We start from the raw sequence: 21,721 nt of genomic DNA on the forward strand, positions 1-21,721 counted from the left end.
AAATTTCGGCGACTCTGACCGACTTCTATTTACAAAACGGTGTCTTTCTGATAAATCGATAGCGCGTCGGTTGACAGCGCGAAAACGGGTCGGATGGACTTGTCTTTTGTACCGGGTTTGCTCCAATCAAGGGTCCTCGCGCATCGTTTACCGCTAATCAGTCGTCACTTTGATAAATAATGTAGAAGCTAATCTTTTTCATTCTCTTCGCTCGCAGATGCTGCGAAGGCAATTTCTGGCGGGAGCCAATTTTCGCGAAACATGCTTTCTATTAGGCTCGTCTCATCACCGGATTGTGGCCATTTATGCAATCGGGAATGACTCGAGCCGGATCGAAAGTTTTCTTCCTTCTTAACGCGTTCGCTGCAGCACTTTGACAAAATGCTCTCTTAGGATGCAAGAAAGATAGTGTCGGATAAACTTCGAAATTCCTTGAACATCATTCCACAGATTATAGTCTCAAATAATATGCATGATATTCGATTTCCTTCGCGACGGATCGTGTTAACCCTTTGCACTCGAGTGGCGCCTCTGAAGCGCCAATGAAAATTGTTGAAAATAATGTTGACATTATTAAAGACCCTTTTGTTAAAAGAGTAACAGTTTCACGAATCACGAGACTCAATTTCACGTAGCATAAATTGTACCAAGCACTATACGGGTCGAAATAACAATTTTGGATCTGAGCTTAAAATGGGTTCGAGTGCAAAGGGTTAAACATAAGCAGCGAACGCGTCAAGCAACGCGAAACGAATGTTCCTCGAAACGTTAGGTGAGAGTTTAATTCCTCGGTTATGTCAATTGACGATTTAGCGAACAATCGTTTCCCGGGAAATTCTGTTCGCGCATCTGCCAGCGAATCCCGCCGAATTTAGTGCGATCGATTTGAACGGGTAACCGAAATTCGAAATTCCAAGAACTGGTCGACGCGACCGCGCGAATTCGAAAACAGCCTAAATCAGAAACAGAGAAAACGCGTTGTCTACGGGATATGTTTCGGGACATTACGTGGCCGGATGGCTTCTAATACCTAGAGTAGCCATTCGAATAGCCATTTGAGTAGCCGTTGGAGCCCTTGTAGGGAACAGAGTGTATGCTCCTGGAACAAAGATGGTAGAAATCGGAAGATGAGGAAAGTTGCTCTTCAAGGAAACTGTGTCTGCTTCCTCTCCTCTCACTTTCTCTCTCCTCCTGTCTAGCAAAAATAATCAATCTCTACCGTCATCGCGAGAGCGAGAGGGTTGTACCGCGAGCGCTGTTCTATCTCTTTTCTTTCGCTTGTTAGTATCGAAGTAGATGTAGAGGGCGGCAAAAGGTGATCGTAGAGATGATAGCAGAAGAGCGACAGAAGAATTAGAGTCAGAAGAAACGGAAGAAAAGAAAAGGAAGTAGAAGTAGAAGAAGAAGAAGAAGAAGGAAAAGAAGTGAATGTGGTAGTCAACAGTGCTTGGCATGCTGGGCTATTTTTCTTTTCCATTTCGTGGTGGCGGTCACGCGTATAAGTACTCGATTGTCGATCGCGGTGTCGTCGTGACCGGGAACAGTGCAGATAATAATCAACGAGTACGATCAAATCAGGGAAACAACGATTAAGGAGAACGCAACTAGACAAAAAAAGATCGACAAAAAAAAAATAAAACAATATTTCGACGGAAAAAGGTTCTAACGACGAACTTATAACGTGCTTATTAATTTTCTTTTGTTATGGACTGTTGTTGATGTTGTTGATGTTGTAATTTGTTGTTGTTGTTGATGATGTTGATGTTGTTGCGTGTACATTGTGTGTGTGTCAAGGTGCAGGAGGTTCAGAGCTCCCGCTCACCGCCACCCACATCTACAACAGAACAGAAAACAAGACCACCGCCGTTACATACAAGGTATCCATTAGTATCCACCAGTATCGAAGATTTATTTTATTGCTCGCTCGTACGACCGCGTTCACGCGCGCGAGCGCGCGCGCGCGCGTTCACTCTGCCCGGTTGCCCGCTTGCTCCGCTCGCACGCTCCGCGCAGAGGCAGCATTATTTCAGACTGATTTATGGGCCAGACCGATCTTCAAAGTGGCTTCGGACGCGGCCCAAAGGGGGTGTGAAGTTTGCGGATCTTCGCCGATCCCCGCCGCTCCTTCTTCGTCCCGTTCCGCGTCCTCGACGGAAACCGACGGCGGCCGGGACGTGACACGTTACAACTTCGCGAGGCCGGATTAGGTGCGAAAAGGTTCGACAAACTGGTAAACCGTGGTCGAGCATGAAGACATTACGCGGCCGTGCCGACGCTTTCTGCCGATTTCCCGAAGTTCAAGTGTTCGAAATTACGTCAGGCCATGTGCGTTTGAAACAGCGAATAGTCGGACTGAAGATTTCTCGTAAGAACGGAGAATTTTTTAGACGAAGGTCTGTGTATCGCTGATACACGTTTAACTCTGTTATTGTTTAATTTCGTTTATGTTCACTGCTATGGATATTGCTTTATGTTATACTAATCTGTAATAATATTATTTTGGCGAATCCAATAATAACACTTCGACATATTAAATCTGAATAATAATTATCATTTGTTCATACGGTCTAATAAATTATTTCGAATAAAATTGGTTGAGTAATTGCATCGATCATAGTAATTTTATATTCATACGATTATGAAGTTTCAATAGAATTCTAAGAAATGAATTTTACTAATTTAATTGACAAGGCTATTGAATATTAATTCTATCGATCATTGTATTAACATGACAAAAATGCTAATTAATTGAATATCTTAATGGTATAATAACTTTAATAATTAACTATTTTTTCTATTTTATTTGATCTTTTATATTAGATTATATTTGAGATAAATTATTATTTCACTTAATGAAGTCGATAAAGTATGTAGTTTGAAATATAATATAAACATAAAACTATTAACCTATATAAATTAATAAAGTAAAGAATGAATATTTTATATTAATTTCATATAGTATTAAGGAAACCAAATTTTTTAATATCTCTGAAACATATAATTTAAATGATATAAATGATTATCGTCTTGCATAAAGATCTGCAATCTAATTAGCATTCATTAAAATCATGTTTGACAAGCAACATTTCATTCTGTTTTTTATAAATCATATCTTCGATTTTCAATTAATATACATATAGAAGCAAAAGTTCCATAAAACTTGCGAATTTCAAATTGGTCATGTACATACATAAAATATCATTTTAATCACTAACAAAGTTAAATCTTCGAAATATCCGCAGAGACATTTACGTTCACTTGATTTTATTTTTCAAGGCGCAAGAACACAGTTTTTCTATACGCGTTTAATGCAGCGAAAATAGTTGAATTACTACTGAAATTGCACCTGACATTATTGTGGAATTTATGTGCATGGAAAACCTGTATAGAACAGGAATGTTTGCGTTCACTTTATTCTACTTTTCCAAGAGCGGCAGCTTCTTTCATTGAACTCTGTTCGATTCTTGACTGTACTTCGATTCATTATTGCTACGCGCATTTGAAACAGCAAAAAATGTTAAACTCTTTATAAAAGCAAATTAATGAAACATATTCAAAAACGTGTCTATATTTATAATAAATCACTAGTGGAATACAAAGCACAAGAAAAATGTCAGACATTTAAAACTATCGGTTCTTCTATTTATTAAAATTGCTAAAGGAAAGAAATAATTTTCTGTTAATTTTGTAATTCTGTCATAATTTTAAATAATGTTAGCATTTGCAAACGTTGTTCGTCAGGAAACAAGAGAAAAACAATTTTCAAATGACTTTTCCAAACAATTCTTTCATATCATCATATCGTTATACTATTTACTAAATTATAAAATACAAGTGCAATGTCAAATAGCGAAGACGCGCATTAAAAGTTTTTCATATTTAATATCTCTGCGAAATAATCCGAAAACAGTGCAACATTTGATTCTAAAAATTTGGATAAAAAGCGTAATTAGCTTCGAGATTGACGACATCGTTCGAAATATTAGAAGACTAAACCAGCGACACCGTTTCCCTTGTCTAACAAGCTGTCGCGTTTCTCGCCGTAATTAATTACGCCTTAATAAACATCCTCCGTCCCGAAACGCTAAAACAAAAAAACCCAGCCGTAACGTTCTCATTATTTATTACGGACGTTCGAAAAAAATCTTTCTTTCCGGAATTTGCATAATTGATCACCCAGATTCCGCCGCGGAATTGGTCGCATCGTCGCGAGTTACCATTAAAGTCTCGAAATTATTTAAAATTATTCCGTAAAATCGTTGACTTTATGTCATCGGGAACCGCAAAAAATCATCCCGCTTATGAGAACGAAGTCAGAGGGAGTTCTCGCATGCGGGAACAAGTCGCTGCCTGCGTTTCGGAAATAGTAACGCGGGAACGGGGACAAATTTGCATTCGCCGCCGTAATTAATTATCAATATGATAGTCCCGCCGGTATCACGACGGTATTTTATGCCGCGCCGTTGTTTTCAAAAGCTGTTCCCTCTCTGGCAAACGGGGCCCATCGTCGACGACCGACGGATCGCGGAGTCGTGATATGTGGCTGTCTTTTAACGCGACTCCGCCGGCCTCCCGATATAATCGACTCCGTTATTCGCGTCCGAGCTTCCAGGTGGCCTCGTAGAAGTTGCAACGTTGCTCGTTATTCCGTCAAGCTCGACGTTTGCCGAGCGAACTTTGATCTTTTCAACGAAACCGCGCGGCCGCGTTGTTGGCCGGAATTATCGAAGGATTTCGTCGGAAATCTCTCGGCCCTTTGAATTCAGGCTGCCCCACATCGATCTTTCGGTCGGCCTCGCTCGCCGATGAATTCTTGTGCAATAGGTGAAGGATGCAATTAGTTTGGAAGTTCACGGGCAACGAAATAATGCTGCGATCTTTCTGCTTGGAACGTTCGCTGAAATACGCGAGAACGAGATACACGGCCGTCGAACAGTTTCTGATCGCTTTTGTCTTCAGTAATTTATGGAAATGGAAACTAATTAGCTAGTTTTTGCTTTCTGTAATAATTTCTGTTTTAAACACTTATTTTTCTACCATTTCAAATTGCAACCGCGCGATTTTGTTGCGAATGCATCAAATCTGTAATCTAGTCGTGATCGTTCTTTTCTATTCGTGCATATACTTTAAAAGGTATGTGAAAGCAATCAAAATTGCAATTTATATCTTACACGAAATATCTATTTTTTTTTAAATTAGTGATCGAAACTGTTTCAAGCGACTGTGCACATTCTTAAACGATTTCATAAATATTTTCATTTCTGTTAACGATCTGTGCTCCGTTCTTTGCGAATTGTATTGTTCGAAGACGATAGAAGTTTTTCTATTATAAAATTATTCTAATAAATAAGCTAATTAATTGACAACGACTTGAACGAAATTTTCTCACGTAGATTGATTATTCGCGTTTCCGACTGTCATTTATACTTTTAACACCTGTTTCAATGTTATTTAGGTAACATAGTTTTACAATATAAAAATTTTAAAAATTCACAACAGAAAAATTTATTCAACTCTATTGTGTCCTCCAACCAAGTTGCTATTTTTAAGTATTAATAGATGCTTATCATCTGATTACATTCATTGTATAATTATAGATCAATCGATATTCGATTCTTATTCAGTTTTTAACACATTGTGTTCAAATCGAAGCAAAATAATAACAAATACAGCCCGAAGCAATTATTTCTACAAGTTCATATATTTCTACGCGGTTCGTGATTTATCTCTCAAACTTTCTCAATCTACGTTATTCTATAACAATCATTTACTTCACATATGAAATATAAATAACGCGAACTTCTAATTCCTATTTTCAATAAAACAACCAATAACATTGACATTGATTAGACACTATCTAGTATAGCGATGATGTAATTTACGTCAAAACAAGCTGTCAATCTTCGTGTGAATAAATAAGCAACATTCACTAATCATCGTTTCATTATTCAACAATCTCATCGCGCGAAAATTACTGTCTACCAGTTAGTTCGGATACAGGAGACTCTCTGCCGTATTATCGACGCCAAATTATCCTTTCCCGCTTCGTAAGAAGCGTCGTAGCCGGTGACCCGACCAGTTTTCAGAGCGAAGGCTTATATTCATGCTCGCCTAAGTCAATACGCAACGCACACTCGGCTAGTTTAAAATCCACAGCCCGATCGGCCGGAACAGAAACCCCTCTCGTAAATTTTTATGAACTAGACCGGACTACGGAATCGTGACCGCGAATTCGCAAATAAAACGTCGATTCGTTTTTGAGAATGAAAGATTTTGCGAGCGAAACATCGAAGCGAAACTCTGGAAATTGTCGCTCGTAAATCTCGGTTTATCAATTTTTATCGTTCACTTTGAAATGCGGCGAGTACGGTTAATCAATCACCGAAAATTATTACGTCTGCTTTGCAACTGTGCAAACACGAGACGTTATGTTGCAAACGCGGTGTTACAAACGTTGATATTCACCGAAAACAGTCACAAATCATTGCAGCAACTCGTTATTACCGATTTTCGATATTTCTCAACAAGAAGGCGTCATTAATGTGTTAACAATTTTTCAATAATCTGACAAGAATCGATATTTAAGAATAACTAAAAATGAAGGCAATCTGTTATATTGTTGCTTTGTTAATGTTTATTAAGTTTCAATTTGATGCAACACAGTGTATTCCAATTTCTGACAGGCGAAAGTTAAAAGTCGCTTGGAAATCTAGCGACGGTTTGTTCAAAGGCCAACGTTTGATAGTCAAGAATTTCAACAATCTATGCTATTATTTAATACACAATTGTTAATCAGCGACGCAGCGTATTTTAACTTCTGACAAATAAAATACGGGGAAACCAAACCGCTTGAATATTTAGCGACGGCTCTCGATTCGCGGTCGTTACGAAATCGATAGACAAGAGTTCGGACAATATTTTGTGCTGTTATTCAATAAATTATTATAAACTTTCGTTTCGATGTAACACAATGCATTTGCACTTTTGATAGACGAGAGGCAAAACGTAGAAGCGCGATGAAATTGAGCGACGGTTCGCGAGTCATGGTTTTTAAAAATCCGCCATGAAGGGCCATGAATTTCGACGAATCTATTATACGATTATTCAATATACAATTATTAGTAACTTTTCTGATAAAACACAGTGTAGTAAGATGTTTGACAGGCCACGAACAAGGAGTTAAACCGCTAAGAAACCTAGCGACGGTTTGCGTATAATGACTTTCCAAGAATCGATGTGACAAGTAACGAAAAATTTCGACAATTCTACCATACGATTCAATATTTTACTATACTATTCAATATTCTACTATACTATACTATTCAACAAACAATTATCAATGACTTTTCCGATGTAACACAGTATATCTTCTGACAGACGAGTTGCACGAAATTCAACCGCTCTAACATTTAGCGACGGTTTCCGAATCGTGGCGTTTTAAAAGTCGACAACGAATTTCGACAATCTCCTGTATCCAACAAACAATTACGAACTTTCTATTTTCACGCGACACAGTATATTTCACCTCCCGACGGACAAAAAAGAAAGAACAAGAAGCCGAACCGTTTGGAGATCTAGCGACGGTTTGCGAACCACCGTCGCGAGAACACTGTCGTAGCGCGGCCGCGATCAACTGTACCACATTGAGTAACCGCTCTCGAAACGATTACCAATCAAATTGAACAGAGATCGAACCCTAGCACTGTAACTTCTCTCGTCCGAACGTTCGCGGGTCACTGTTAATCCCGTGGTACCGTGGTCGCACTGTCGCGGACCGGACCAATGTCAACGGACCGTCGGAACCGTCGGCGATCGTTTCTCGCAAACACAGCACACCGACGGAACACGAGCGGAGCACAGAGGGACGCGGCGGCGGACCAACAAACACATCGCCGGCAAAACTATTCATCATTCGTCGAACGGGTCGTAACGAGCGGGTAGGGCCGGGGTCCCCAGCCCCGAAAGTCGGTCCCCGCGATCGGCGCAGACATTGACAAGAACGGTTTTTTGGTGTGGCCGCGGCGGGCCGGGTCACATATTGAACTTCACTTGTACACGATCTATCATCCGTCAAGTAGTCGCGGGGCACAGCCTCCTCGCTAGCCTGTCGGACGCGAGCAGCACAGTATGACCTTTCGGGCCTGGCACGGATTCATTCATAACCATCACTGGGTCCCGCGTGTGCACACGTGAACAACAAGGAGAGGACGACGCCGCGGCGAGGGAGCGAAGAGGTCGGGAGGGGAGGCGAGGGCAAAAATTTACGAGCGACCCATTAAACAAAAACGAAAACGAGAACGTTGAAATGATAGGAGGGTGGAGGCGGGCGGTGGGGAGGTGTGTGATCGGAGAGGCGAGGGAGGAGAGAGAGAGTGTGAGAGAGAGAAAGAGAGAGAGAGAGAGAGAGAGAGAGAGAGAGAGAGTGAGTGTGTGTGAGAGAGAGACGCGTCCGGCTGCACTATTAAACTCGGCGCACAGATGAGAAAAAAAGGCGAGCCCGTCTCTAATCAATGTCTGGCCGTGCGAATCGACTCCGGGGAGACTGGTCCCGTCGCCGAGCGGCAAATTAGAAGAGGCTCGGCAACAAACAAACAAACAAAAACAAAAAAAAAAATAACAACAATTCAATATGATAATAATAATTACGAGGAACGTGTCCGTGATACTCGATAGGAACAATTGCAAAGAATAATGAATAGAATGGTACCTGTGCTGCTTGAGGTTGTCCTGCCGCTTGAAGGACTTTCCGCAGACCTCGCAAGTGAAGGTCACGTCGTCCTTATGGCTGCGCTCGTGGATCATGAGGTTATAGGGCTTCGTGAAGCGCCGCTGGCAGTACTTGCAGACGAACTCTACCGTGCACTTGGCGCGCATCTTCTGCCGGCGGCCGAACTCCCTGCCGTGCCCCTCTGTCTCCATCGGCATTATCGCGAACATCCTTATAAATTCCCACCGCTCCTTCTCTTGGTCGACTCTCTGTCTCCTTTCCCTCTACCTCCTCTCTCACGGTCCTGCTAACGCCTCGAGTCGCTCCCTCCACCGGTTCAGCCTGCGCCCGTCTCGCTTTATCTCTCTTACTCTCTTTCCCTCTGTATCTCTCTCGCTCTGTCTCTCTTGCTTCTTCTGGCTCTCTGTATCTCTCTCTTTCTCTTTCTCTTTTTCTCTCTCTCTCTCTCTCTCTCTCTCTCTTTCTCTCTCGGTCTCTCACGTTTCGACGGGGTTCCTCCTGGGATCCCTCTCTCGCCGCTCTCGTGCGTGTCGCTCTTCTCCTCCCGCGCAAACCTAGTCCCGACCGGCTAACTTCTGGGAGTGAGATCACTCCGGCTGTACCCCCTCGTGCGTGGAACCTCGTACCTCTCTCTACCTGCGGGAAATAAAGGAGCAATGATTTTTCGGATCGATCCACGGGGACGCGATCGTTCCCGATCGAACGGGCCACGATCGCTGCGGACCACGTCGATCGGGTATAGTTTCTGAAACGGCTCTTTTCGAATGGTCTAATCCGAAGCGAGCTTGTCTTATTGTTAGGTCAGAATTTATTTTTTCTTTTTTTTTTTCGATGATTTCGTCGCATCGGCGGCAACCATTTTCTTGCCGGGCTTTGTCATTTTTAAGCGAGATGTCGCGAGCAGCTCGCAACGTTTGTAGCGCGAGGGACGATTAACTCGGGTCGATTCGACGATCGTCGCGAGAATCGCACGAAATCGACGGGATTTTGTTTATCAAAACTAGAAATGATAGACTGAACGTTGACGTAATAATTGCTTTATTAATTCGTTGAGATTTTACTGATTTTAACAGAGTTTTAAGCACGCGAATTAGGTGCAAGAGGTAATTATGATCGTTGATTTGTTTGAGAGCGTAACTTGGATCGAATGGTTCTAAATGAGATCATTTGTTGAACAATTTGTTTATTATCATCTAGTCGGCAAATTTTTATACGAAATAAAAATTATTTGCAGCAATCACAAAGAATAGAAATTAAATAGCAAGTTCATTCTTTGTTCAGTGGTTTTAGTAGATTAATAACAATACATTGATAGTTTTAAATTCTTTTTGTCATTCTAGTGTTTCAAATTGCGTTTACCCAGTTCTGCCATAAGTGCATAAAATCTGCTGCTTCATTATAGTTATTAATAATTTATGTTTCTGATTTAGTTTTCAAGTTTATGTTATATGTGGTGAGATATATGATGTTATCGTTTATTGTGGAATAATCGAAGTGATTAGAAATTTATTTATCGAAGAATATCGGTTTCTACGTTGTCGATACAATGAATATTTATATATCAGTATAATTGATTTTTTCCATCCGATGTTTCGCGTGCTGATGAATAAAAATTTTGATCGCGTGTCTGTCTATGGCCGACAGACTCTACTTCTCGCAAATTCTCTGGCGCATTGATCATAATCTTGATGAATTGACAAAATGCATAGTTTCGCTATCCACATTTGTCATCGTATAATATAATAGAATATAATACAATTACAATATTTATAAACATACTCTGAATGTTAGATACAAGTTAGCGATTTCAGTTGTCGACGCAATCAAGAAGCAATAAATCTTCGTCACTCGACTTCGACATTAGAGAGAAAGTGCTATAGACAATATGGGAACGAACACTCGCATGTTCGAATATTTTATCATCATTTGTGTCGGATTAAACTGCGTACCAACGCAAGTGGTTTTATCGAAACCATGTTCACGATTATGTCCTGCATGGAAAGTTGAAAGCCAAAAAGGATCACACGCATAACTTTTGCGTGATTCTTTTCGTGCTGCGCATTACAGAATATTGTTATACGATAAAAAGCTAAGTCGAAGTTCAATAAAAACGAATGCAAAAAGGAGTGCAGTTAGATTCGAAAAAATGGACATTTTTGAGAAAAGTTCCAAACAAATAGTACTATATGTTTGATAGTTTATAGCAAATTGCCAGGTTCATTTTTCATATCGTCCAAACAGAATTTTTTTCGTATTTCTGTTCGAAATAATCTTTTGAACGTTTTGGTCTGTTTCAGATCGAAAGATGTCGAAAACGAGTATATAATAGTAAACATATATAATAACAGAATCAACATGAAAATGTCCAAAACCAGTGGAAGTGTGCCCAATAAGTGGAATCTTTTCTTTTAAACGAAACCATTTCGTTATATTATAAATTGTTCATTCTCCGGGACAGTAAAAACTCGCATAAATCATTTCTACAACTTATCGACGTCAGATTCTCCTTCAACTTTATACTAAATGCATTAAACGCACCAATTAACTCCCAACAATCTAGAATATCAAGAAATTGTTTCTTTCTTTTAAACCATACTATTAAATTAAATTATAAACAGTTTATTTTCGAAGACAGTAAAAATTCTCGCAAACCATTTCTACTTGTTATCAACGTCGGATTCTATTCGAAACTTCAACATTGTGAAAAATCCATCAATTAGCTTTGAACGATCTAAAATCTAGAACATTAAAAAATGAGCTCTTTTGTAAACCATCCTAATTAATTAGACTATAAATAGTTTACTTTTTAAGGCAGGGAAAATCTTCACAAATCATTTCTGAAACTTATCAACGTCATATTTTCTTCACAACTTCAAGAATCAAGAAACGCACTCTATCTTTTTAAAATATGTTGATAAATTAGATTACAAAATGTTTCCTCTTTAGGTCAGTGAAAACACGCGCAAAACATCCTTACAATTTTTCGACGTCGGTGTTTCGTCAAAACTTAACATTTTTTCAAAATTCACCATTTAGCTTTAAACAATATAGAACGTGGAAAAGTGGGCGCTTTTCTTTCAAATAACTGCAACCGATCAGACTGAAAACAATAAAATTGCCCACAACATTTTTCTACGAGACTTATCAACCTAAGCGACACCTCGAAACCTAAAAATCTTCCTCAAAATTCACTAGTTAGCTTTGAACAATCTAAAACATTCAAAAATGGAATCTCTTCTTTTAAACAATTCCAACTAATCGACCAAAAAAAGCAGTAAAACTACCGACAAACCATTTCTACAAAACTGATCAATCCAAAAGTAACGCCTCGAAGCTGAAACCTGCCAGCGAATCCATCGTTCGAGTTCGGACAATCTGGAGCATCACGAAATGGCCGTCACACGGCTCGTCGGAGCGCTTCTACAATCAGCTAGACCAAATACGCGAAGTGGGACGTGCCTGAGATTAAACGAACATAAAACGAAACTGGGCCACGCGGCGTTTCCGTGAACGATCCGTGGAAACGCGGCCGTATTCGGCGGGCGACGGCCGCGCAAGGGCGAGGGATCAATCAAGAAGCGTGAACCGAACGAAAGCAGCACGCGAAGTGGCCCCAGTTGTTGACCGGTAGTCGAAAAAAGAGTGGTCCCGCGGAGTGGAGAGGCAGCAATAAAAAAGGCCCCCGGGGTCCAATCGCGCGCGGTGCGGCGCGGCCATTGTGCGGGAGCCGCGTCCGGTGCTACTGGTAGCGCAAGGTAAGCACACGGCGCACGCTCGAATAAAGTGGCGTGTCCGAATGAGTAATAAGCGTGGCTGGGCGTATCCTGGTTGGTTAGGCTGCCTAACGGCGGTGGGGCCTAATCGGAGCTGCGTGTTACGCGCGAGTCTGCTATAGCAGTTTTTTGCTCCGCTTCGCTCTCTCGTCTCATCACGCTAACTCGAAGATGACACACGATGCCGGCCGCCGCCCGCCTATTTCGTCGGTCACCGCGCGCGACCGCTCGCCTCGCGGCCGATCTCGCGACGATCGCGGGATCGCGGATTTTTACGCGGAATATTAAATGTTCGAAGCCCCGTGGGAAGCGGGATAAGGTCGTGGAACCGGTTACTGTGGGCTCGCCGATTGCTGTGCCTTTGGCTCGTTTTCGCGCATAATTAACTTCATATTTAGCCAATAACACATATTACAGTGTTTTGTTCTTCTTGTTTTGTTTATCTTGCAATGGTCACCCTACTGTAACCGGTTCCACCACTCCAGAGTTGGGCGGAATTTTATTCGGATAGGTGGTAAAGATTAACGAGTAACATTTCATTCGTCAGTGTCGAATAACTATGCGATCGAATAAAAATTGTTCTAGATTAACATTCAGTCGAATAAAGTATTATGAGAATAGTTTATTCGGTTAGATAGGTACAATAATTCATGACGAATCAATTTATAATTTAACAATTTAAGATCGTTCTAAATTATTCGCATAATTCGAATAAATTTGTTATTTGGGCACAGTTTTATATAGATAGATTTTTGTTTGATTGTATATTTATTCAATAGTGTCGATTAAAATTTATTTGTTAGTATTCATCTTTTAGTCGTCGTCTAAATACAATTTTGCCCAATTTTGCACCCCATATGCAAAGGGAAATCAAGTTTCAATTCTTTTAATGTCCCCATTGTTGGCTATTTCACACGATCAATTTATTCGCAGCCTAGCGACAAGACTTTTTCCGTTCAACATCAGTGTCTCAGTCGGAACCGATTAATAGTTTCAAATATTGATTTTCAGATCTATCTTTATTTAATTCCTTCAATACGTGCACTGTTTAATTATCCCTTTCCATATACTGGTTGTCGTAATAAATGTCCACAAAAATTATTTATATATTAAAGTAGGATTCAAATTTTATTCTCTTGTTACCAATATTTAAACATTCAAGTAAAATATAAAATTCCCTTTTCTTCTAAGAAATTATTGCGATCGAAAAAATTCTAATCATAGTAATTGCAAAGAAAATGGTACGACAAGGGGTTAATGTAAATCTAGATAAGTGCTTCATTGACAGTTTATTCTTAGCTAGTATGTATGTACAAAATATTATCAAATATAACGTAAATTATTGTCAAATACGTAATTTATAAAATTTTAAGCAAACACTCCAAAATTAAATTATGTGAAACGAGATAAGTTCAAGGTAACGTCAAATTGACCTTTTTCTAATTTCGCACTCTAATTTCCCAAATTTTAAATTTAATTTTGAAGCAACTATTTTGTCAATAACGAACCAATAATATTAGGTCAAATAAGAGAATCAAAAACCCTGAACGATAATTAAATAAATAAATAGTCAAAGAAATGGGTTCAAAAGTAGGCAGAAGAAAAGCTGATTAGTAAGAATTTTAATAGATTTTCAAGAATTTTAAACATTTCATTTGCCATAAAATTGACAAAATAGTTTTCCAATCGATCCAGTACTTTTCTAATAATTAAAAAAATATATTAAAATTGAAAGCGTAGAACGTGTCATTTTGGAAAAATTAATTACTGCAACAGTTTGTCAGTAACGAATTAAAATTCCAGGTAACTTTATCGTAAAAATTTAAATAATTCATCAACACTGTAACGAAGATTATCTACAATGTAAATTGACGTATGGAAATTATAAAAATCTCGAGTACAGTTTCAATTTTATTTCACGACGATTCCGCCATCATTCGATTCGGATGGATAGAAAACACGCGATAACGGAGACCATTTATTTATTAAGACAATTTAAGTTATTCCAAAACTTCGTTACGGTTGAAAACATCGCGAGATAGGAGAAACTACAAGAATACAAGACGTTCGAAATCGGGACCGATGATCGACGTGGTTTTCAGCGGAATACCGTGTAAACCAGCTGTATAGATTCCTTCGGCAATTAATCTCGATGCCTGGTAGACTAATTAATATCCGAGTTCGATCGTAGAATCTTCATAAATTACCGGATGTTGAGTAACTTCCATGCAAATCAGACGAATTCATAATGGATCGATAGCGAAGAATGAAAAGCTGATTTCAAATGTAATAATCGGGACGACTTAACTTCGCGATTGTTGGCATAAAAATGTGAGAAGATCTCGCGATTATAATTTTCAACTGTAATTGTTCGCGATTATAATTTTAAACCGCAACTGTTCGCGTTATACCATCGCCTGTTTTTCATACCACGTGTTCTGCACATTTTAGTGTTGTACGTTGCCATTTTCATCTCCAAAGTTTTTCTTGAAAACGCATACATGAGCTACCGCTTTTATTATTAACATGTAGTATCTTAAAATTCGAGACGCGAATATTTAACAGAAAATTTGATTTTCTTGTAACTATGTTTTGGAAAAATATTTTCTAAGCAATACTTCATTTCTTATTATTATTAATTTCTACATTTGCATCGAACACTGACTGAGAAAATTATAGATCGTTCCAAGACCTTTTAACAATTTTCTATTTTCTTAATAAACCTAAATCATTACCGAATACATAATATTTTATTTCTAATCTGAACTGTTCGAAAACAGATCTAACAGAAGGTTGTCAAATAACAGAAAATATTTTCATTTTCCAAACGCTTTCGGATCGCAGTACGATCTAATTTGCATCGCTGTAATCTCAATTTCTGAAGAAAAATACATCGAAAGGTTTTACAGATACGCCGAATAAAGTACGAAACGGAACCCGGGAAAAAAAGAGAACGCGAGGAAGAAACCGCCCGTTCCAGAAAACAAGAACATAATATCGGCAAAGTCAACATCCAAGAATAGACGGACAGCGCGAGCTTTAAACCGGAATATCTCGAAAGTGAAAACGTGCGACTTGCGTTATTTCGCCTAAGAGAGCGGCCATAATATATTCCTCCGACCCAGACCGAGCGTGTATCATTACCAGCGCCATGACAGCAAATCTCGTGCCGTGCGGCACAAGTTCGTCTGCTCGCGTGTCGCGATGAAGAGGTCAAAGTTAATGTATGATAATGTATGATAATGCGATGTATGTGAAAGCACGCATTTAAAATCGCGCGGCACGTCGAAGGGATCTCCTGAAACGAGCCCACGAAAAACGCCGCAACGGCCGTCGTAGAGGCTGTCCCGGGCGGGCGCGCGCGCGCGCGGCGGGGAAGATCTACGATCGCTTTGCCGAAAAATCTTGCGCAACGAACCCGCGCGTTTTGAAACTCTCGTTAATGAAAGACGGACACTGCGCGTGTGCGAGACGTACGGTCTCGAACGGTCGAAATTTGTCCCCTCGCGCTGGCTCGCCGCTTCGGCGTTACAACAGAGTTACACGCAGCCGTGACTGACGCTCCTCCACGGCCGCGGCGTTGTAAAATACAACGCTCGGGCCGTCGCGAAGAATAATGGAGTTGTTTAGCCGGGCTACGACGGGAATACAATTACGGAATTAAGCCGAGGGGGGGGCCGGCGTTCGATTTCTTAATCTTGTTAGACACGCGTCCGGCAATTCGATCAAGCTGTCGTCTCCTAAGGACGATGACGTTACCACGCGCGGGGTGAGCGCCGCTCGTGAACCACGAGCACGTCCAAACGAAATCCGTCCGCTTGTCTCGTCCCCTGAAAATTATCGTGGCGCGTTGCGCGCGGCGGACCGCGCGCCGTGATTCGCATCGGTTACGCGAAATTTTGGGTCGTGACCGATCCGGGAATTTCGGTGAGGAAACTGTACGTTTTGTCGAATGTAGTCGTTATGGGTGTCTCTCTTTATGGGTCTGCTGGAATGTGCGTCAGCGAGGATTTTTGCGAGAAACGGGAGTCGAATGTACAGCGTTCGATTGTTTAATGATTTTAGCGGGTTAAATGTAATTGTGTAATTGTTGTAACTTATATTTTACATGTTTAGTTTTATTGTGAGTGACGAAAATGTGTAGGGTGTTTGTGACGTTATTTCATGGCGAGAGGTAATTATTTGGAAATGTATAGAGGAAGATCTTTTTGGTTATGAGATTGCATGCATGATCAGATATGCGTTGCATCGGTACGTGCAAACATGGCAGAAATTTTTATGCAAGCACAAATTATATATATTATATATTGAAATTTCAGAGAAAGATTGCATCTTTTAGATACGGTAGTTTCGCACTAATTTAATTGGTTTAATTCGATATATGTAAATGAAGTGTACAATAGAAAAGTGATGTATTAAACCATAATGCCAAGCTTACTAATAAGTATTTAATTTCTATTGAATGCTTCAAAATCAAATCAATGTCCAATTCTTTTTGCTTTTGTTTCTTCATTGAATTGTTTCGGACGGCAGTACTGACACTTTGCAATTACAATGTTCGTTTATTGGAAATAATGAAAGATCAAGAAAAGTATGCGCGTTTCATGCCGTCACGGAAAAAAGATTTACATTCGAGAGAAGAAGTGTAATTTAAAAGAAGATTGAAATAATCGACTACCAAGAAATTAATTATCGCGGTAGGAAAAATGCTTTCAACATCAATAAACTCCTACACTCAAAAACATAACATGTGCAAGCTGAATACAATTTTACTTTGATTTTATGCTTTTCATTTATTATTCGCATATATAATTAGCAGTAAATGAATTTGTATGGCTGAATTAGCCAAAAGCAAAAGTACGTTCTGAACATGTGAAAAACGACAGAGATTCTGATGCAAGGACAAAATAAAGAAAACCTGCCACGTTTGCTACAATTGTCTTATACCATCGAAGATATTACTGAATCAATTCTAGAAGTGCAATTTCTAGAGTAATTCGAAATGGTAGAATAAATTCCAAAATTTCAAATCCTGTTCTCTCATGTCATTCTTCAAAACTAGCAAACACTTAATATTCGAAGTTAAGTTCGCTGATATAATAATCACTTCGTTTTCTTACCCATATATCAATTTTTACCCTAACCTAATAAAATCGCCGAGATAAAAAATCTCAAACTCGTCACAATTTTTCTAAACGATTTACAACCCAATGTTACTTTAATTATAAAAAATTACTCGAATCATTGTCATTCTTCAGAACCATCCCATACTAATTACTGAACATTCGATGTTAAATCCGGTGCTAGAGTTCGTCATTAATACAATCTAACAAAAAAAAAAATGCCGAGTTCGTTCAAATTATTCTTGAATGATCTCGGACACCGAGATACTTTCATTATGAAAAACTCACTCGAAGCCACCGAATGAGTTCCAAAAAAATCGATCGTACGTTCTTCAAAACCGTCGCACACCAGCCGCTAAACATTGATTGTTAAGTCCAACTGAAAGTACAGTCCGCGATGGTGAAAGACGGCAGAGAATCGTCGCAATTTTCCCAGCTCATCGAAGCCCCATAAATAACTTGGCTGCCGCAACGGTAGCCGGCGTCGGTGCCCAGGTAGAGACACGAGGTCGCTTATTCGGCGGCCGGCGTCCGCAAAAGGGTTAAAGATCGTCAGAGGAGCCGGAGGACCGCTAACGACTTGGCGCGGCGCATCCGCGACCGCAAGGCCGGTCTTTCATCAGGAAATCCGTCCTCGTGGCGACTGTTCAAGACGAGCCGGCTACCGCGTTTACGCTCTCGGTCACTCGCGGGGCAAAACGAGACGAAGGACGGAGGGCGCGGGGTGAAGAAACCAGCCAATCAAAGAAGGACGGAGTGGAGCCAACCGAGAAGCCCGGCCGACGTGCGTGCATCCGTTCCTCGTATGTATGGAAGGAATAAAGAAGGGAGCAGTAGCCTTCGTTCGTTCGCCGGTAGCCAACCAAAGAGGAGCTACTGTGAACCGCCCTACCGCCTGACTACCGGTTTTCGGCCAGTCGCTACTGAATCTCCATAGACATCCACCAACGGGAACCACACCCTCCTCCTTCTGGATCGACTTGGTACTTGGTCCCGATCAACCGGGAATCCGCCAGGGAAGGGCCACGCTCCCTGTCCACCGCCGCTTTTGCCATCCAATCGGAACGGACCCCTCCGCGGTGATCTCGGGGGAGACACCGGCAATGGTGCTTTCGTGGGGACGGGAGATGATCGATGCAGTCGGTAGGGTGCGAATTTTTAGAGCACACCTCTCGGGCTACATTCTTCGCGGTGGAATGTTCGACGCGCGATTTTTATAGTGATAATCATCAGATTATACTAGGAAACATTTTAGTGTGCATGTCTCGACTTTTTAAGGCGCGCTTTTTAAAGTACGATGTTGAGATGCGTTATTTAGGGTGCAAATTTTTAGAATACATTCATTTGGGGACGTTCTTTGAGGCAGACTTCACGTGGTACAGTTTTTAAAGTGATAATGAGTAATATTAGACTATATTAGAAAAGAGTATAGTGTACAATCACGGTCTTTATGGTAGAATCTTCTACGTACACTTACTAGAATACAATATCAAAGTACACTTTTTAAGGTGCAAATTTTTAGAGTAAACCCTTCTCGGCGCATTTTTTAAGATGGACTCGATTGGGTGCAATTTTTATTAATAATGGCTAAATTATTCTAGAAAATATTTCAGTGTACTCTCTTTAGTGTGCAAGTTATTAAGTACACACATTAGAATGCATTATTACAGTACTTCTTTAGGATACAAATTTTTATAGTGCACTTTATCTGGACCACATTTTAAGATACAATTTAGAAGTGCACAATTTAGACTGATAATCATTAGACTATAGCAAAGTACTGCGTAATGTGCAGATTTTACCGTGTTCACTTTTTATGGTGTAAATTTTACTCATTGCAAGGTGTACTCTTTGAAGTTGAATTAATAAAGACAATGGACTAATAGACAATGGTACAGAATATTTTTGTGTGCACCCTTCAAGGTGGAAATTTTTAGAATCCACCTTTTGGAATGCAACGTTTAAGGTACACGCTCTAAGATACTCTTTGTAATGCGATTTTTCAAGGCAACTTTTTGATGTAGGCTTTTCAGTTGAGACTTTTCTTATTTCGACTCTTGTATAAGGATTTCTTAATTTCATTCTTTTCTACAATATTTTTTCGATTTGTCGATTTTATTTGAAATTAGCTTGTTATTTTTTGCTAGTTTAGATTGTCACGTTTCGTCTAAAGTTTTTATCCAGTACAGTTTAGTCATTGATTTATTGACTTTGGAACGATTCTGTGAATTTATTACAAGAATTTATATAAAATGCTAAGCAATAAAAACATTTAAAGAATTTATAGTTACTGATATTTCTTCCAATTCATTATAGTAATTTAACGTGACAATTAAATATCTGCGTAGAATTTATTTGATAATCTACTGCGTTGCTGACTACTTTTATTTCTGTCGAAATTTATACAATTTGTTTAAATCCTGCAAAACTAGATACGAGTCTAGAGAATGATACTTTTCTTACCGTTCAACAATACGACCATTAAGATAATGTTCATTCATAAGCAGTCCGAAATGATACAATTGTTTAAAATTGACTCGACTTTTGCTTCCAATTGCTAAAATATATACAAATATATTCAAAAATTGTTATACAACAATTTTAAACCCCGCAAAATTATTATTACGAAACTTAGAGAAATATCAAAGAAAACGTACTTTGTAAAATACAAAAAATATACCCAGCAATCAAAACTAAACATTAGATGCCACAAAAAATTCTACTTGCAAAATGAAAAATCTTCGAAAGATCTCTTAGAAAGATACAAAGTAAAAACGAATGATTATTGCAGAAAAGATCGCGGTCGTTTATGCAGCGCGGAGAATTTAAAAAAAAAAGCGTCCAACCTACCAGAAGAAACAAGATAGTTCGGCGCGAAATCAGCACGAACGTGCCCGGACTGGCCATCTCTCCGAAACGCGTCGACCAACACACGCATAAGTGCTCCGCGGCAGCGACGAATGAAATTTAAGCTTAAAGCCTTGCCCGGTAGCCAATCAAAGCGGAACAGCTACCGTGTACCGCCCTCCGGAACGCTACCGGTTTTGGGCCAGTCAACACGAAGGCTGAAGAGGCATCAACGAATGTGGACCACACCTTTTCCCGCCCGCTCGATCCGTGACACAATGAAATATCATGCGAGAGTCGCGAGGACTGCGTTCACTTTCGTCGCGTCGACTCTCACCGGCATATCGCAACCGAACGACATCTGAACCAACGATAGACCTCGAAGTCGTACAATCGAGACAACTAGAGAACGTTTCTCAAAAAAAAAAAAAACAGCAACAAATCTCCCGATTATTCGTATCTCGAGTCCATAGATTTTCTTTGATTTCGTGGACCCGATTCAATCCCACAGTTTTCCCCCAAATTTAGCGAATCTTCGCCAAAGGGTTGAAAGGAAAAGGTTCACTTACCGGTCGTAATCGGCGCGCGGACTTTGTAAATTCCCTTGCGGCTGCGGCTCGGGAAGGCTCCTGGATGATAGTGGCAAGGCCGGGCCGTGACAACAGCGAACTCGGAACCGAAAACTGCGTGCGTGAAATCGGCGCGTCAGCGAAGCAATGTGCCGGGCGAACTCGTTTCTCGAAATCGATTCTGAGTGGATCGTGTATCGGGATGCTGTCTTCCGGGCTGACAGGTCTGGACCGTTTGGGTGCGCGGCGTCGACTGAAGCTCCGTTTGCCTGCTCGGTTCGCTGGTAGCCCGAATAGGTAGGCACACCAGAAGACGGTAGGACGCGGTGTGTAACCGCCAAAGGTCTCCTTCGTCGTCGTCGTCTCGCTTCTTCTGGTTGGAGGACCGGGAGACACCTCCCTACCGAACCGACTCACCGATGCCCACAAGCCGTGTCGTTTGTCCGTGTGAGCCTCCTCTCGATTCTACCAGAAACGGTCCAGGATCTTCCTTCCTTGAACCGTGGAGCGCGCGCTCGCTGCGATTGTAGTGGTGCCGGGTGCTTGTGCTGGTGCCTGATGTGCTGGTGCCAGCGGCACGGCGGCGGTGGTGGTGGTGGTGGTGGTGGCTGGCCGAGAGAAGCAGAAGAGCGCGGCGCGTCGGAGGATCGCGGAGGTGGAACAGGAGCAGACGAAGGAAAA

The 21,721-nt window shown here is 40.6% G+C and overlaps 1 protein-coding gene across 2 annotated transcripts; it reads right to left on the minus strand.

Moving 5' to 3' along the window:
* Window positions 1–826: 826 nt before the first annotated feature.
* Drm (odd-skipped family member drumstick) lies at window positions 827–21,266 on the minus strand. Of its 2 annotated transcripts, none has more exons than XM_078197422.1 (3): window positions 21,041–21,266; window positions 8,708–9,364; window positions 827–1,099 (listed from the first exon to the last, which is right to left on the minus strand). In XM_078197422.1, exons 2-3 carry the CDS (start codon window positions 8,935–8,937, stop codon window positions 1,024–1,026), a joined length of 306 nt encoding a protein of 101 aa, XP_078053548.1. In that variant the 5' UTR covers window positions 8,938–9,364; window positions 21,041–21,266; the 3' UTR covers window positions 827–1,023. The 2 variants fall into 2 exon arrangements, with proteins under 2 accessions (XP_078053548.1, XP_078053547.1); XM_078197421.1 differs by lacking the exon at window positions 827–1,099 and adding an exon at window positions 1,746–1,834.
* Window positions 21,267–21,721: the final 455 nt, after the last annotated feature.

The sequence above is a fragment of the Augochlora pura genome, chromosome 3, assembly GCF_028453695.1.
Source record: "Augochlora pura isolate Apur16 chromosome 3, APUR_v2.2.1, whole genome shotgun sequence".
Classification (NCBI taxonomy): Eukaryota; Metazoa; Arthropoda; class Insecta; order Hymenoptera; family Halictidae; genus Augochlora; species Augochlora pura.

Bases quoted from the DNA above. Each gene is read 5' to 3' on its own strand.
- Drm (XM_078197422.1), bottom strand. From the start codon at position 8,937: ATGTTCGCGATAATGCCGATGGAGACAGAGGGGCACGGCAGGGAGTTC. The intron at 1,100-8,707 runs GTACCATTCTAT...TCTTTGTTCCAG, and splicing joins GACAACCTCAAGCAGCACAG to GAGCATACACTCTGTTCCCT.